General features: G+C 47.8%; 1 protein-coding gene across 2 annotated transcripts in view; it reads right to left on the bottom strand.

The window, feature by feature from the left end:
* The window catches only part of LOC117657669 (pre-mRNA-processing factor 39-like), a 33,106-nt gene that overhangs the window by 1,436 nt on the left and 14,722 nt on the right, over positions 1–16,948 (bottom strand). Inside the window, exons 6-13 of one of the 2 annotated variants that reach the window (XM_060682579.2) lie at positions 15,737–15,935; positions 12,400–12,507; positions 8,942–9,106; positions 6,691–6,817; positions 4,730–4,998; positions 3,065–3,249; positions 2,887–2,961; positions 215–362 (exon numbers count right to left, since the gene is read on the bottom strand). In XM_060682579.2, coding sequence (XP_060538562.2) covers positions 215–362; positions 2,887–2,961; positions 3,065–3,249; positions 4,730–4,998; positions 6,691–6,817; positions 8,942–9,106; positions 12,400–12,507; positions 15,737–15,935 — 1,276 coding nt within the window. Of the gene's footprint in view, positions 1–214; positions 366–2,886; positions 2,962–3,064; positions 3,250–4,729; positions 4,999–6,690; positions 6,818–8,941; positions 9,107–12,399; positions 12,508–15,736; positions 15,936–16,948 lie in introns of both variants that reach the window. The other variant, XM_060682578.2, reaches the window with a different exon arrangement.

Raw genomic sequence — 16,948 nt, forward strand, 5'->3', positions numbered from 1 at the left:
AGAACATGGGGTTGCGGGGTCACACTTAAGATAGTCAATCCTGTTGTATATTCGGATCTGCAACCGATGCCCCGAGATCCTCTGGTACGGCAGGGCCTAACGCACCCTCCCAATATGGCGGCTGTGCTTTCTGGGAATTGTAGTCCCAAAATCGCCAGGGGGAGGGGGGGGCAGATGCTTCACAATCTGATGCCAACTGCCTTGGGCAACTCACCTGGTACCACGTGTTATAGTTGTAAGAGCCCGCTGTGCTGGTATCCGTCGCCATCAAGGGCGCGATGCCCGTTGTCGACATGGCTACGGTGCCACCGCCCATGGCTGCATCTTCAAGCCTCAATCGTTTGTCATCGGCTTCATCAGCGCTGCTTGGGAATCCCAAAAAGAGTTGATGTCAGCTGGTCACCTTTGGCTCGGTTGCAACACCAGGCCATTCGTGGGGATTGCAACTTTTTTTTTTTTTTTTAATTTGATTTATATGCCGCCCTTCTCCGAAGACTCAGGGCGGCTTACAATGCGCTAAGCAATAGCCTTCATCCTTTTGTATATTTATACAAAGTCAGCTTATTGCCCCCACAATCTTGGGTCCTCATTTCACCTACCTTAGAAAGGATGGAAGGCTGAGTCAACCTTGAGCCTGGGGAGATTCGAACCTGCAGTAATTGCAGGCAGCTGGTCTTAATAACCAGCTTACTAACAGGGTGCCTTAAACCACTGTACTACCAAGTCTCTTCCTCAAGAAAATGTAGCCAGGCTCTGTGGTGGGGTCTGCCCCATAGCAGAGCCACCCCACTCCCACCTAGGAAACCTCTGAGTCTGTTAGCCTTTTGGAAGGCTGACAGGTACTGGCTCAGGATGCTCCTGGAACCCACAATTTGGGGGGGGGGGGTCTGCCCTGTGCCGATTGTGGAGTTGGTTTGTTTATTTATTTACGCAGTTCACAAGAAAACAAAAGTATAAAAGAATAAAAAAGGCAGAGATGGCAGCAATGGGAAGGCATCCCCCTCATCTCAATGTTTCTCAATTTTAGCAACTTTTAAGATGTGTGGAAATCAACTGAGCTCTTAACTCTACAAAGAAGATATTCAAATAACGGTTATCTTTTGAGAGCTGAATTCAACGAAATTTCATTTTAATGTATGCTGCTTAGTGTACATTTAAAGTGCCAAAATTCCATTCCATTCCATTCCATTCCATTCCATTCCATTCCTTTCCTTTCCTTTCCTTTCCTTTCCTTTCCTTCTTTCCTTTCCTTTCCTTCTTTCCTTTCCTTTCCTTTCCTTTCCTTTCCTTTCCTTTCCTTTCCTCCTTTCCTTTCCTATCCTATCCTATCCTATCCTATCCTATCCTATCCTATCCTATCCTATCCTATCCTATCCTATCCTATCCTATCCTCTGCCAAATAGTTTAATCCAGACATAATGCCAATCTATTGGTCAGGTGGAAAGCACTATGTTTTGTAGAAAAACTTTTAAAGATTTTTAAAAAGCCTGTTCAGTATAATTTACCATCAAAATCTAAACTCTCTCCAAAATACATGTCTTAGAAAAGTATTTTCAATAAATCACCTTGAATTTTCTTTTAACTGATAATAAACGAGGGTCCATACCTCACCGCAAGCCACAGTTTGCTTGATTATGGCTGGATGGGTTTAGATAAAGAACAAATGTTTGGCATTGTGTAAAAGTGCTGGCTTAGAAACCAGGAGACGGGGAGTTCTAGTTCCACTTCAGACATGAAAGCCGGCTAGGTGACTTTGGGCCAATTGCCAGAAGATTGTGAGTTCTAGTCCCGTCTTAAGTCATGAAAGCCAACTGGGTGACTTAGGGCCAGTCATTCACTCTCGGTCCAACACAACTCACAGGGTTGTTGTGGGGAAAACAGGAAGACGTAGAAGCATTACGTATGTTGGCTGCCTTGAGTTAGTTATGAAACTAATAAGAGCAGATAGATAGAATAGAATAGAATAGAATAGAATAGAATAGAATAGAATAGAATAGAATAGAATAGAATAGAATATCTATATATTTTATCTATCTCTATCTTCTCTTTCATCCATCTCTCTACATCCATCTCTCTCTACATCCATATCTATCTATCTATCTATCTATCTATCTATCTATCTATCTATCTATCTATCTATCTATCTATCTATCTCCAGCTGGTCCAGAATGCGGCCACGCGGGTTGTTACGGGAGTTTCCTGTTACTCCCGTGTAACACCTCTCCTGCGCGAGCTGCACTGGCTGCCAGTTGCCCTTCGGATCTGCTTCAAGGTGCTGGTTCTTACCTATAAAGCCCTACATGGCATGGGCCCGGGGTATTTGCAGGACCACCTCCTACTGGCCTCCCACCGCCCTGTGTGGTCACATAGGGCTGCCCTCCTCCGGGTGCCATCGGCCAGATAATGTCGGCTGGTGGCCCCCAGGATGAGGGCGTTCTCGGTGGCCGCACTGACCCTCTGGAATGGGTTACCCATCGGCCTCCGGACGGCCCCCGACCTCCGTACTTTCCGTACTGACCTGAAGACATGGCTGTTTCAGCAATTTCCCTGATCTACTACAAGATTTTATTCTGTTTGGGGTTTTATATTGGCTGTTTTTAGGATTTCTTATTGTTACATGTTTTTATTCTGTGCATCGCCCTGAGTCCTACGGGAGAAGGGTGGCATATAAATTTAATAAAATAAATATCTATCTATCTATCTATCGTCTATATCAATCATCTATCATCTCTAGCCGTCCATCCATCCATCCACAAACTGCACTATGGCTTGGTGCAATGCACAAACTGAGTCTTGGCCAGGCAATCTCTGTTTGTTCCCTCCAAAATGCAAACGCAACTAGAGAGGGAAAGAAGGATTGAGTGGCAGGAAGGGAAGTATTCTTACCCATTTTCCAGAAGCCTCTTCCTCATCATCTGCTGGTTCAGGAGTTTCTGATGCTCTTCGTAGCACATCAGCAGGCTGGGAGGACAGAAGGGAGGGGGTGAACTTCGGTCCTTTGATCTGGGTCGTCAGAGGCTGAAGAGAACGTGCTTAGTGCTTCCTCTCTTCTCCCCATCCTTACCTGTTTATGCTCGATCCAAAATCTTCCAGAAACTCCACCCTGCGCTGGGAGAAGATGATCTTGGTCTCCAGGGGCAGCCCGCTGGTCAAGGCCCGGTCGAAACTGCTCATGGTGTTGCCTTCGTTCTGCCGGACATCAGCGCTGAATTCCATCTCCAAGAGGTTCGCATAGAGCTTGGCGTTGTCCTGCACCCAAAGCAAATCCGGTCGTGGCATTTTGGAGAGGAAAAGAGGAAGAGAAAATTCAGAAGAGCAAAGGGCAGATCCAAGTAATCATCCAAATCAGGATTTCTGAACCCCAGCAACTGGGAGATGGGTAGACTACAGCTCCCAGAATCCCCCAACCAGCACGCTTTAAGAGGGGTGGACTTCAACTCCCAGAATTCCCCAGCCAGCATGCTTTAAGAGGGGTGGACTTCAACTCCCAGAATTCCCCAGGCAGCACGCTTTAAGATGGGAGAACTTCAACTCCCAGAATCCCCCAGCCAGCATGCTTTAAGAGGGGTGGACTTCAACTCCCAGAATTCCCCAGGCAGCACGCTTTAAGATGGGAGAACTTCAACTCCCAGAATTCCCCAGGCAGCACGCTTTAAGATGGGAGAACGTCAACTCCCAGAATCCCCCAACCAGCACGCTTTAAGAGGGGTGGACTTCAACTCCCAGAATTCCCCAGGCAGCACGCTTTAAGATGGGAGAACTTCAACTCCCAGAATTCCCCAGGCAGCACGCTTTAAGATGGGAGAACTTCAACTCCCAGAATCCCCCAGCCAGTATGCTTTAAGAGGGGTGGACTTCAACTCCCAGAATCCCCCAGCCAGCATGCTTTAAGATGGGTGGCCTTTCCCAGCCCATGCTGATTGGAACTTCGAACAGTCACTAAATGAACTGTTGTAAGTCCAGGACTACCTGTATGTGTATATATATATATATATATATATATACATAATAATATATATATATATTACTTTAGACTCTTTCTTTCAACCTAAAGAAAGTCAAGGAAGCTAATGAGGAAAAACGAAAATACAGCAGTCAACAATCTAGTTAAGAAAACCCCCGCCTAAAATTATAATAAATAACGGACTGCAGTGGTGAAATTTTACTACCGGTTCTGTAGATGTGGCTTGCTGGGCATGACAGGGAAAGGATACTGCAAAATCCCCATTCTCTCCCCATTCCTGGGGAAAGGATACTGCAAAATCCCCATTCCCTCCCCACTCCTGGGGGAAGGATACTGCAAAATACCCATTCCCTCCCCACTCCTGGGGGAAGGATACTGCAAAATCCCCATTCCCTCCCCACTCCAGGGGAAGGATACTGCAAAATACCCATTCCCACCCCACTCTGGGGCCAGCCAGAGGTGGCATTTGCCGGTTCTCCGAACTGCTCAAAATTTCCGCTACCAGTTCTCCAGAACCTGTCAGAACCTGCTGGATTTCACCCCTGGATAGCTGAGCTGAAAAGGTCATAAATATGAACCAGTTGCCAAGTGCCTGAATTTGGATCACCTGACCCTGAGGGTCATGCTGCAACGGTCGTTAAGTGTGAAAAACAACGTAAGTCACTTTTTTTCAGTGCCGTTGTAACTTTGGAACGGTCACTAAACAAATGGACGTAACTCGAGGATTGCCTGCACAGGACCCTAAAACGGGCTTGTTTTTTTTACCGGGTCCTTCTCCAAGGCTTCGAGGAGAATCTTCCGTGCCTTGGCCAGGTTCTTCTGCACTTTGAGGACTTGTCGAGCCAACTTGACGGAGTAGAAGGAGGAGATGGGCATCCCTTCGTTGTCCCGTATGGCTTCCATCAGGAGGGCCTCCGCCATGTCCATGTTCCCCAGCCGACGTTCCAGGCTCACCCGCCGCAAACGCACCATGACGAGGCCGGGCACATAGTCCTCGAAGGTCTTCAAGATACGCCGAGCTTCCTCCACCTCTCCTGCGGGAACACATGGAAGGACATCTTCAGGACAGCCAGTCCTCTGCTAACAAACACAACTGAGCTCAATACTTCTGTCGCTAAGCGAGGCATTTGTTCGGTGAGTTTTGCCTCCATTTTACGACCTCCCTTGCCACAGCTGTTAAGTGAGTCACTGTAGTTTTTTTTTTTTTTTTATTTGATTTATATGCCGCCCTTCTCCGGAGACTCAGGGCGGCTTACAATGTGCTCAGCAATAGCCTTCATCCTTTTTGTATATTTATACAAAGTCAGCTTATTGCCCCCACAAACTGGGTCCTCATTTCACCTACCTTAGAAAGGATGGAAGGCTGAGTCAACCTTGAGCCTTGGCGAGATTCGAGTTGTTAGGTTAGTCACTGTTCTGCCCCAGCTACGGACCCCAAAGAACGCAGCACACACAAACTCTATACAAAGCTTATTTTACTCAAATAACTTAGTCTTTATCATTCAAAGGCTGTTAATAAACTGTCTTAACAGCCTACCAGAATTCTGAGATAAGGTAATCACAGTCTTACTAGAGTTGGCAGAAAGCCCAGAATCAATTTTGCAGATGCGAAGTAGAGTGAACTAAAGTTGTTCCCTCCAAATTGCTTGTCGGCATTCCTCCTTAAATAGGCTAGGGGAGTGGCCAATTAGCCCCAAGCCTTACTCTCGAGACCTCCTCCTGAGGAGCCACTCCTGCCTTTTGGCAGCTCTGCGCACCCGTGCATCGAGAAGAGGCTCCCCCTCTTCTTCCTCTTCACTTAAAGGAGCTTCTGGAGGTTCTGAAGGCCCTGGCTGAATCCCCGCCTCTGGCACCACATCTTCTCCAGCCTCCTCACTGTCCAACTCGAGCGCCAGCTGCACAGGCTGCTGGCGCAGCACCACACCAGCCTCCTCGCTGTCGGAATCAGCTACTAGCTGCACAGGCCACTGACGGGCCACAATACCCCAGCCACGGACCCCTTCCCCCCTCAAACACAACCCTGATGCGGCCTTCAGTGAAATCGAGTTTGACACCCCTGCTGTAGAAACATCATTAGTTCAGGGCCTCAGATTATTAACTCAGATGTTATCTAGTTCAGGGGTCTCCAACCCTTGGGCCATGGCCCACTACCGTCTTTCCCAAAAAATAAGACCCTGTCTTATATTTTTTTGAACCCTGAAATAAGCGCTTGGCCTTATTGCCATGCGCTCAAAAGCCCGATTGGGCTTATTATCAGGGGAGGTCTTATTTGGGGTGAAACAGGGTACTAAGTTGTGGCCTCTTCAAAACCGGTCTGCGCAAGGACGAAGATCCACTCGCACGAGCGGTGAGTCCTGGCATTCGTGTGCAAGGCTTCACTCGCGTGAGCAGAGGACACTTAAGTGGAGGGCGCTCGAGAGCTCGCCCACGAAGCTCCATTCGCGCGAGTGGAGCTTCATGCGCCAGCACAAGGGCCCACTGCTTGCGCCAGTGCAGCTTCGCCCGTGAGCACCCACTGCTCACCCGCGAAGCTCCATTCGCCGCTGCTCAACCAATGGAGCTGGGCGCACATGCGTGTGTCTGTCCCTCTCTCTCTCACATACACACACCGCACCGGGCTGTGAAAGTATAAAGGTTGGGGACTTCTGATCTAGTTAGTATGTTAAGAGGTTTTGAGATTAAACCAAGGTTGCTAAGTGAATCCACCGACTTTGCTTGTTCCTTACCTTGTTTCTCCTCAAAGGCTGCCCACAAGAGGTGAATGTTGGGCTTACGAGGCAGATGGTAACAGCACGCCCGCTGGAAAACGCTCCTGGCTCCAGCTATGCTGTGGTTCTCCAGGTACCTGACATACTAAATTAAGGAAAGGAGGAGGGAGAGCAGGGGGAAACATCAGAAAAAGTGGTTTTAGAGTTGCAGAGAGAAAGATGGATGCTTCATAGGACAACATTCACTCAATCTGACCCTAGAGCAGTGTTTCTCAAGCTTTTTTTTTTTTTTAGATTTATATGCCGCCCTTCTCCGGAGACTCAGGGCGGCTTACAATGCGCTAAGCAATAGCCTTCATCCTTTTGTATATTTTATACAAAGTCAGCTTATTGCCCCCACAATCTGGGTCCTCAATTTACCTACCTTAGAAAGGATGGAAGGCGGAGTCAACCTTGAGCCTTGGCGAGATTCGAACCTGCAGTAATTGCAGGCAGCTGGTCTTAATAACCAGCTTAATAACAGGGTGCCTTAGACCACTGTACCACCAAGGCTTGAAGATATGTGGACTTCAACTCCCAGAATTCCCCAGCCAGGCATGGTGGCTGGGGAATTCTGGAAGTTGAAGTCCACAAGTCTTAAAGTTGCCAAGTTTGGAGACCCCTTGTTCTGACCCAGCTTCCCAAAGATGACAAACCCTCAGAAGTTAAATCAATGATTCTTTTATTAGAAGCGCCAGCAGCCCCGGCAAAAAGTTTCTCTCTCACTGCAGACTGACAAATCCGTCCGGCAGGGAGAGGAATGAGTTGTCTGCCGCGTCTATTCATCTCCGCCCCCTGCCTTTTATCCCCAGAGCTAGGATGGGGCTTCGCTAGCAGCGGTGGCTCTTCCATCCCAAGGTCCATCCCAAGGACCGGCCCATAGATTTCCACTGCTCTCCTCTCCTCTGCCTTCTGTGCATCCACACTGGACCCAGATGTTCCTCCTCTTCCTCATCAGCCACCTCCAGACCTTTGACTCTCCATCTGACGGCTGACGGACGGCCCAGGCTCCACCTCTGTCTCTCTCTTGGCCAGCTCCATTCCCTCTTCCCCCTTGGAGCTACCAAGTTGCCCTGATGCTAACCCTGACTCCCACACCACCGCCTCCTCCTCCTCCTCTGATTCGATTGTGGGAGTGGCCACAACACCCATGTGCTATAAATTGGCCATCCTGGCTGGGGAATGCTGGAAGTTGAAGTCCATGTATCTTCAACTAGCCAAGGTTGGGAAACATTGCTCCAGAGTCTCTTCTGTTCTAAGAAAAACAAATGTGTCTCCTTCAGGGGGTCTCAGAATGATCTGCTTGCCACACACACACACACCCCGAACTATTCATTCTGAATGGCTCCTAGTACTGTCCCTCAGCTCCAATTCAAACATGCTCATCCCAACAACATGACACTTGCAGGTTTAGAAAAGGAAAGGAAAGGAAAGGGAAGGGAAGGGAAGGGAAGGGAAGGGAAGGGAAGGGAAGGGAAGGGAAGGAAAGGAAAGGAAAGGAAAGGAAAGGAAAGGAAAGGAAAGGAAAGGAAAGGAAAGGAAAGGAAAGGAATAGAATAACAGAGTTGGAAGGGACCTTGGAGGTCTTCTAGTCCAACCCCCTACTTAGGCAGGAAACCCTACACCACTTTAGACCAATGGTTATCCAACATCTTCTTAAAAACTTCCAGTGTTGGAGCATTCACAACTTCTGCAGGCAAGTTGTTCCACTGATTGATTGTTCTCTCTGTCAGGAAATTCCTCCTTAGTTCTAAGTTGCTTCTCTCCTTGATTAGTTTCCATCCGTTGCTTCTTGTCCTGGAGAATAGCTTGACTCCCTCTTCTTTGGGGCAGCCCCTGAGTACTGGAAGACTGCTATCATGTCTCTCCTATTCCTTCTTTTCATCAAACTAGACATACCCAGTTCCTGCAACCGTTCTTCGTATGTTTTAGCCTCCAGTCCCCTAATCCTCTTGGCTGCTCTTCTCTGCACTCTTTCTAGAGTCTCGGTTTAGCTGCAGGCTCAGTGGTTGTCAAAGGGGCCACGAAGAAGAACTGTTCCCATGAAGTCCCCTCATGACTTGCCTCCAGTGGTTGTGGCTGCTCCGAGACCGGAGGTTTTTAAGGAGTTTGGACAACCATTTCTCTGAAATGGTATCGGGTTGGACTGGAAGACCTCCAGAGTTCCTTCCATCTCTGTCATGCACCGAGCAGGTAGAGCAGACAGAGGGACCCCCTTAGCTTAACTGACCTTAATCCAGAACTCCTCGTAGAGGGCGCAAGCGATGACGCAGCGCTCAAACAGCACGATGGTGCGCTCGTGCATACCGCTGGCGATCTCGAAGTCCAGGTAGTCCCGCCAGTTCCGCAGCTGCGCTCGCTCCAGGGGCTTCACGTGGAAGTAGGGTCTCTTGATCTAGGGGAAAGCGGGACAGGGCCACGATTATCACAGAGAAGCCCAGACAAGCCAGCACAACTAAAAGAATTAAGGTAGAGGGAGTCCTCGACTTACGACCAGGATTGAGCCCAACATTTCCATTCCCAAGCAAGGTCATGGATTGAGTTTTGCTCCATTTTATGAGATAGTTCTTGCCAAAGTTCTTAAGGGAACCACTGCAGGTGTTAGGTTAGTTAACAGGGTTGTTAAGTGAATCTGGCTTCCACATTGACTTTGCTTGCCAGAAGGTCGCAAAAGGGGATCACGTGACCCTGGAACTGTCATAAATACGAGTCAGTTGCCAAGCGTCTGAATTTTGATCACGTGGCCATGGGGATGCTACAATGGTTTTAAGTGGTTTTAAAACAGTCATAAGTTTCTTTTTTCAGTGCCATTGTGTTCTGCCCCAGCTACGGACCCCAAAGAACGCAGCACACACACAGTCCGTACAAATCTTAGTTTACTAATGAAGGACTACTAATGAGCTTTCTTAGTAGTTGTTCGAACACAAGTACGGTTTAAATCAGTCTTTTCTGAACAAGGGCTGTTAATTTAACTTCATTAACAGCCGACAAGAATCCAAAGAATAATTCAATTCTGAGGCATAGTATTTCAGATAACCGTAATCTTACTGTGGTTGGCAGAATGCCCAGAAGCAATTTGCAGGAAAACTGACAAGAGAGAAACAAGAGCTGAATCAAATGTTTCTGGAATCAAGACGCGAAGGAATGTGAACGAAGTTGTTTCCTGCAAATTGCCTCAGTCTTCGTCCTTCCTTAAATAGGTTAGGGGAGTGGCCAATTAGCCCCAAGCCTTACTCTCTCTTTTTTTTTATTGAAAAGTTTTATAAGAAATACAAACCATTTTCTCCCCCCCACCCTTTCCCCTTCCCCACATAATAGAAATTGTACATTTTCTTATACATAAGAAATCCTACATATACATGTTTCCTTTAAAGAAAGCATTCAAATAAGACATTTTAATTACATTCGGAGTTGCTCTTCTTCTCTTTCTTCCCTCATTCCACAACAAACCTTCTTCTTCTCCTCCTTTCTTTCCCTTCCCTCCCTCCTCTTCTCTCCTACTTTCTCCTGCCTCCTCTCCCACCTCATCCTACTTCCTTTTCCTTTCCCCCACTTCTCTCTTCTTTTCCCCCTTCTCACCTTCACTCCTACTCCTGTCCCCTTCCCTTCCCTTCCTCCTCTCCTTTCTTCCATTCCTCACCCTCCCTCTCCTCTTCCTATCCCCTCCTCCTCTCTCCTTTCTAACTTCTTTGCTGTGAAATATTTTCCAAGCCTTACTCTCGAGGAGACCTCCTCCTGAGGAGCCACTCCTGCCTTTTAACAACTCTGCGCGCTTGTGCATCGAGAAGAAGCTCCTCCTCTTCTTCCTCTTCACTTATGGGAGCTTCTGAAGGTTCTGAAGACCCTGGCTGAGTCCCCGCCTTTGGCACCACATCTTCTCCAGCCTCCTCATTGTCCGACTCGAGCGCCAGCTGCACAGGCTGCTGGCACAGCGCCACACCAGCCTCCTCGCTGTCGGAATCAGCTATTAACTGCACAGGCTGCTGACGGGCCACAACACATTGTAATGTCGAACTGTCATTAAACAAATGTTTACAATTGAAGCATTCTTACATACATCTGATTAAAGTTCAGGCACTTGGCAACCAGCAGGTGTTCACCATGCTTGCAGTGGGCTGAAACCACGTGATCGCCATTTGAGACCTTCCCAACCGGTTTCTTACAAGCAAAGTTAATAGGGGAAGACAGATTCGCTTTAGGACTGTTGGGATTCACTTAACAACTGCAGCAAAGAGACGGCCGTGAAATCAGGCAGGGCTCACTGAATTTAGCCTTGCTTAGCGATAGAAATTCTGCTCCCAATTATGTTCATAGGTCGACGACTATCAAACTACTGAACATTGTCAAACTATTCACTAAGTCTGCACTACTATTAATCTTCTCATCATTCCCACCACCCATCTCCTCTCACTGTTCTGCCCCAGCTTCGGATTCCCAAAGAATGTGACACACACCAAGCTTTGCAAACACTGTTTAATTCCAAACAAACCCCTTTTCAAGAATGCAGGCTTCCCGTGCAAAGGGTCCTTATCAAAGTTATTAAGAACAAAGTCCGACAAAGGTTGGCAACCAGCCCAGAAAACCAGATATGAGAAGTCGCTCGCTCTCCAAGATGCTCTGTAGTAATGAGACGTTGTTTCTAGCAAGAAACTTACTAACAGCGTGTGACTTAAATAGGCTAAGGGAGTGGCCAATTATCCTCAAGCCCTACTCTCAAGTAGACCTCCTCCTCCTGAGTAGCCACTCCTGCCTTTTGGCAGCCCTGCGTGCCCGAGCATTGAGGAGAGGCTCCTCCACTTCACTCTCTCCACTTGAAGGAGCCTCTGGAGGTTCTGAAGGCCCTGGCTGAGTCTCTGCCTCTGGCATCACATCCTCTTCGGCCTCCTCGCTGTACGACGCGAGCACCGGCTGCGCAGGCGGCTAGCGCGACACCACACCAGCCTCGTTGGGATCAGCCACGATCCGTGCAGGCCGCTGGTGGGCCACAACACCCACTTATGACTGTATGACTGTAACTTTGTTGCTTGTATCCTTACGATTTATATTGATATTGTTTCCTGATTGCTTATTTGTACCCTATGACTATAATTAAGTGTTGTACTTTATGATTCTTGACGAACGTATCTTTTCTTTTATGTACACTGAGAGCGTATGCACCAAGACAAATTCCTTGTGTGTCCAATCACACTGGGCCAATACAAATTCTATTCTATTCTATTCTATTCTGTTCTGTTCTGTTCTGTTCTGTAGAGGTAAAATCGAGACGGGTAAGAGCACAAGGTAAACTGTCAGACCTGCCCCAGCTAGGCCCCTCGGGAAGAAAGATCATCGACTCCATTTGGATGAAGCGATAGGTTCTTTTACTAAGGATTACTGGTTGCAGCAAAAGCAAGGCTAGATCTGAGTATTCCCGCCCAAAAGTTACAAGGTTTACACTTTCTGGAGCCCTCTCCCTTTGACCAGATTGTCAGTGTCCAATGGCTGTTTGATGTTTTGGGAACCACTTTGATATGAAATGCGTCTCAGAGAGATTTGACATTCTTTCCCAGGCCGGGTGTCCTTGGGTAGCTAGATTATTCCGGTTTGACACCCCTGGTTCCCCTCTGTGCGTTTCCCTCCCCCCACTTGCATCCTTCTCTTTTCCTCCTGCACAATTTCCCCAAATTCCTCGGCTCCCTTCGTACATACCCCATCTTCAAAATTCCAGCGCTTGCTGACTTCGCCTTCGTTCTGAGCGAAGATCTGCTGGCGGATCGAAATGGATTGCTCCAGGATTTTCTCCGGGTCCAGTGACGCCTGAAACGCAAGAAGAGCTGAAATCAGAGATATCGAAAGAACCCTCATGAAAAGAAGCGGGAAACCGGAATAGGATCTAAGCAATAGGATCCCATTGACGATTCTCTTTTATTGCATATTTCCTTTTTACTTATTTAGATCCCGCCTTTACAGGCAAGTCCTCGACTTACAACAGTTCATTTAGTGATGCTTTGATGTCCCAACGACTTACGACCATTTTTCACACTTATGACCATCACAGCATCCCCATGGTCACCTGATCAAAATTAAGACGCTTGGCAACTGGTTCCTATTTATAACGGTCGCAGTGTCCTTGGTGTGTGTGTGTGTGTGTGTGTGTGTGTGTGTGTGTGTGTGTGTGTGTGTGTGTGTCATACGATCCCATTTTGCGACCTTCTGACAAGCAAAGTCAACGAGGAAGCCGGATTCACTTAACAACCATGTTAATAACTTAACAAAGCCAGTGATTCGCTTAACATCTGTGCCAAGGAAAGTCATAAAATGGGGCAAAATTCGCTTAACAAATGTCTCGCTTAGCAACAAAAATTTTGGGTTCAGTTGTGGTCGTAAATCAAGAACTACCTGTACTATTTTTTTTATAAACTCAAGGCAGCGAACATGTCTAATATTCCTCCCTCCTTCTATTTTCCCCATCCTGTGAGCTGGGTTGAGTTGAGAGGCACTAGCCCAAGGTCACCCATCCAGCTTTCATGTCTGAATTCTAGAACTCTCTGTCTCTGTCACCCCACTGGCCTTGTATCTAAAGCAGGATTAGAACTCACTATCTTCTGGTGATTGGCCCAAAATCACTGTTGGCTTTCATGGCTAAGGCAGTACTAGAACTCTCCACCTCCTGGTTATTGGCCCAGTCACCCACCCAGCTTTCATATCTTAGTTGGGACTAGAACTCTCCGTCTCCTGGTGATTCTCCAAAGATTCCCCAGCTGGCTTTCATAGCTAAGGTGGTACTAGAGCTCCCAGTCTCCTGGTGATTGGCCCAAAATCACCCCACTGGCCTTGTATCTAAAGTGGGACTAGAATTCACCATCTTCTGGTGATTTGCCCAAAATCACTGTTGGCTTTCATGGCTAAGGCAGTACTAGAACTCTCCACCTCCTGGTGATTCGTCCAAAATCACCCAGCCGACTTTCATGCCTAAAACAAAATTAGAACTCTCTGTTTCCCAGTTTCTAGCCTTAACCACTAGACCAAATTTCATTTTAGCACTTAACTCTGAATTCTTTTTTAACTTTTAACCCATACGATCTGGCCAAGAAACCTTACTAGCAGCATTCAAGGAACATGCTAGTCCCAAAGGTAAAGGTAAAGGATCCCCTCGCACATACGTGCTAGTTGTTCCTGACTCTAGGGGGCAGTGCTCATCTCCGTTTCAAAGCCGAAGAGCCAGCTCTGTCCAAAGACGTCTCCGTGGTCATGTGGCCGGCATGACTCAACGCCAAAGGCGCACGGAACGCTGTTCCCTTCCCACTAAAGGGGGTCCCTATTTTTCTACTTGCATTTTTTTTTACCTGCTTTCGAACTGCTAGGTTGGCAGAAGCTGGGACGAGTCACGGGAGCTCACCCCGTTATGCAGCGCCAGGGATGCGAACCGCTAAACTGCCGACCTTACGATCGACAAGCTCAGTGTCTTAGCCACCGAGCCACCACGTCCCTTAGTCCCAAAGGCACGAGCCCAATTCAGACTTTTTTTCATTGCCATTTTAACTTCAAACAATTGCTAAATGAAAGGTTGTTTAATCAAGGATGACATGAACAGAAAGAGGTGAAATGCATAAATATGAGCCAGTTGCCAAGTATCTGAATTTTGATCACGTGACCATGGGGATACTGCAACGGTCATAACTGTGAAAAACGGTTATAAGTCACTTTTTTTCAATGCCATCGTAACATCGGTCACTGAGTGAAGGTTGCTGGATTTGGATATGTCTAGCCTAGAGAAAAGAAGGACTAGAGGGGACATGACAGCAGTATTACAGTATTTGAGGAGCTGCCACAGAGAGGAGGGGGTCAAATTATTCTCCAAAGCACCAGAAGGCAGGAGAAGAAACAATGGATGGAAATTAATCAAAGAGAGAGGCAACCTGGGATTGGAACTGCAGTGAGGACAATTAACCAGTGGAACAGCTTGCCACCAGAAATTGTGGGTGCTCCATCACTGGAGGCTATTTTTTATCAGGTTTGCCTGATTCGCCAGTTGCGTCCCTTTCTGGATCGGGACTCGTTATGTACGGTCACTCATGCCCTCGTCACTTCCCGCCTGGACTACTGCAATGCTCTCTACATGGGGCTCCCCTCGAGGAGCACCCGGAGGCTCCAGCTGGTCCAGAATGCGGCCGTGCGGGTGGTTATGGGAGCGACGTGGCGCTCCCATGTGACCCCCCTCCTGCGCGAGCTGCACTGGCTCCCGGTGGTCTTCCGGGTACGTTTCAAGGTTTTGGTTACCACCTTTAGAGCGCTCCATGGCTTAGGACTGGGGTATCTACGAGACCGCCTTCTGCCACCAGTAGCCTCCCACCGACCAGTACGCTCCCATAGAGAGGGGCTCCTCAGGGTGCCGTCGGTCAAACAATGTCAACTGGCGGCCCCCAGGGGGAGAGCCTTCTCTGTGGGGGCACCTGCCATCTGGAACGAGCTCCCCCCAGAGATACGGAGGATCCCGGATCTGCGCACTTTCCGCTGTGCCCTCAAAACATTTTTATTCCAGCAGGCTGGCCTGGCCTAACTTCCCTTTTAAATTGCTTTTTAAATTTGTCTTATAAATTGGGGTGTTTTAAATTTGTTTTGGGCCAAAGTATTTAATGTATTTTAAATGGTTTTTTAATGTTTGTACTATGTGTATTTTATCTTTTGGCTGTTCACCGCCCTGAGTCCTTTGAGAGTAGGGCGGTATATAAATTTAATAAATAATAATAATAATAAAAAGAAGAGACCGGACAGCCACCTGTCTGAAATGGTACAGGGTTTCCTGCTTGAGTAGGGGGCTGGACTAGATGACTTCTAAGGTCCCTTGCAGCTCTCTTCTGATTGATTGATTGATTGATTGACTTGACTACCTGTATTCTGATGGCTTTGTGATTTCTGCTACAGCCTACCCCACTACCTCTAGATACGGATTAGTTCAGGGAGGACAAACAGGGAAGACCCCATCCTAAATTGGGATACTGGAAAGAGACGACACGAAGGGACCCAAGCCAAGACATGGACTCACCAACGCCTGACTCCCTTCTGCGGCCTCCTGCTTGCTTTCCGCCTTGGGGGGCAGTTCTTCCCCAGGTGGTGCTTCCTCCTCGGTTTCCCCCTCCGTCGTCTTGGGGGTCGCATCGGAGGCCAACTTGGACTGCATCCACAGCAGCTCTTCCATGGAGAGAATGTCCACAGGCGGATGGCTGGACAGGTGTTCCTTGAAGCTGCGTTGAGAAGAAAGGAGGGCTTTACAGAAAGCGGCTGCAGGGAGTCCTCGACTTACAACAGTTCATTTAGCGACAAAGTTACAATGGCACTGAAAAAAAGCGAGGACCGTTTTTCACACTTATGACCGTTGCAGCATCCTTGTGACCAAATCTCTATACAGATTCTGAGTCATCCTTCGCTTTTCCAAGAGGCATGGCTAGTGGTCATGTGACTGGGCGGGCGTGGCCAATTTAACAGTCCATTTTTTAAAGCAAATTAAGCGAATCACGTGGCCATTAAGCAAATCTTAGCTTCCCCCTTTGATTTTCTGTTAGAAGCTGGCTGGGAAGGATACAAATGCTGGTCATGTGACTGCTGGTATATCTACAACGACTGCAGATATATGTTGATGATCAGGCTGGGCGTGAAGGAGGGGTCAAACGCGTCATTGGACTCGAGTCTCTTTGCACTCAAAAGAGATCTAAATCTAAAACTTCTTGAATTGCATTGACTCTTGTTTACTGCCAATTGGCCGTGACTCTTGTTGAGGGCAACAGCAATAGCATTTAGCCTTACATACCGCTTCACACTGCTTTTACAGCCCTCTCTAAGCGGTTTACAGAATCAGCCTCTTGTCACCTCCAGCAATCTGGATCCTCATTTAACCGACCTCAGAAAGACGGAAGGCTGAGTCAACCTTGAGCTGGTCAGGATTGAACTGCTGGCAGTCGGCTGAATTAGCCTGTATTAGTATTCTGCATTCTCACCACTATGCCACCACGGACGCATGGAAGGAAGGAAGGAGAAAGAGGAAGGAAGGAAGGAAGGAAGGAAGGAAGGAAGGAAGGAAGGAAGGAAGGTAGTAATAGCACTTAGATTTATATACTGCTTCATCATGCTTTGCAGCCCTCTCTAAGCGGTTTACAGAGTCAGCCTCTTGCCCCCAACAATCTAGGCCCTCATTTTACCCACCTCGGAAGGATGGAAGGCTGAGTCAACCATGAGCTGTTCAGGATTGAACTGCTGGCAG

Source organism: Pantherophis guttatus, chromosome 18 (assembly GCF_059756535.1).
Source record: "Pantherophis guttatus breed Tessera chromosome 18, ASM5975653v1, whole genome shotgun sequence".
In the NCBI taxonomy this organism is placed as follows: Eukaryota; Metazoa; Chordata; class Lepidosauria; order Squamata; family Colubridae; genus Pantherophis; species Pantherophis guttatus.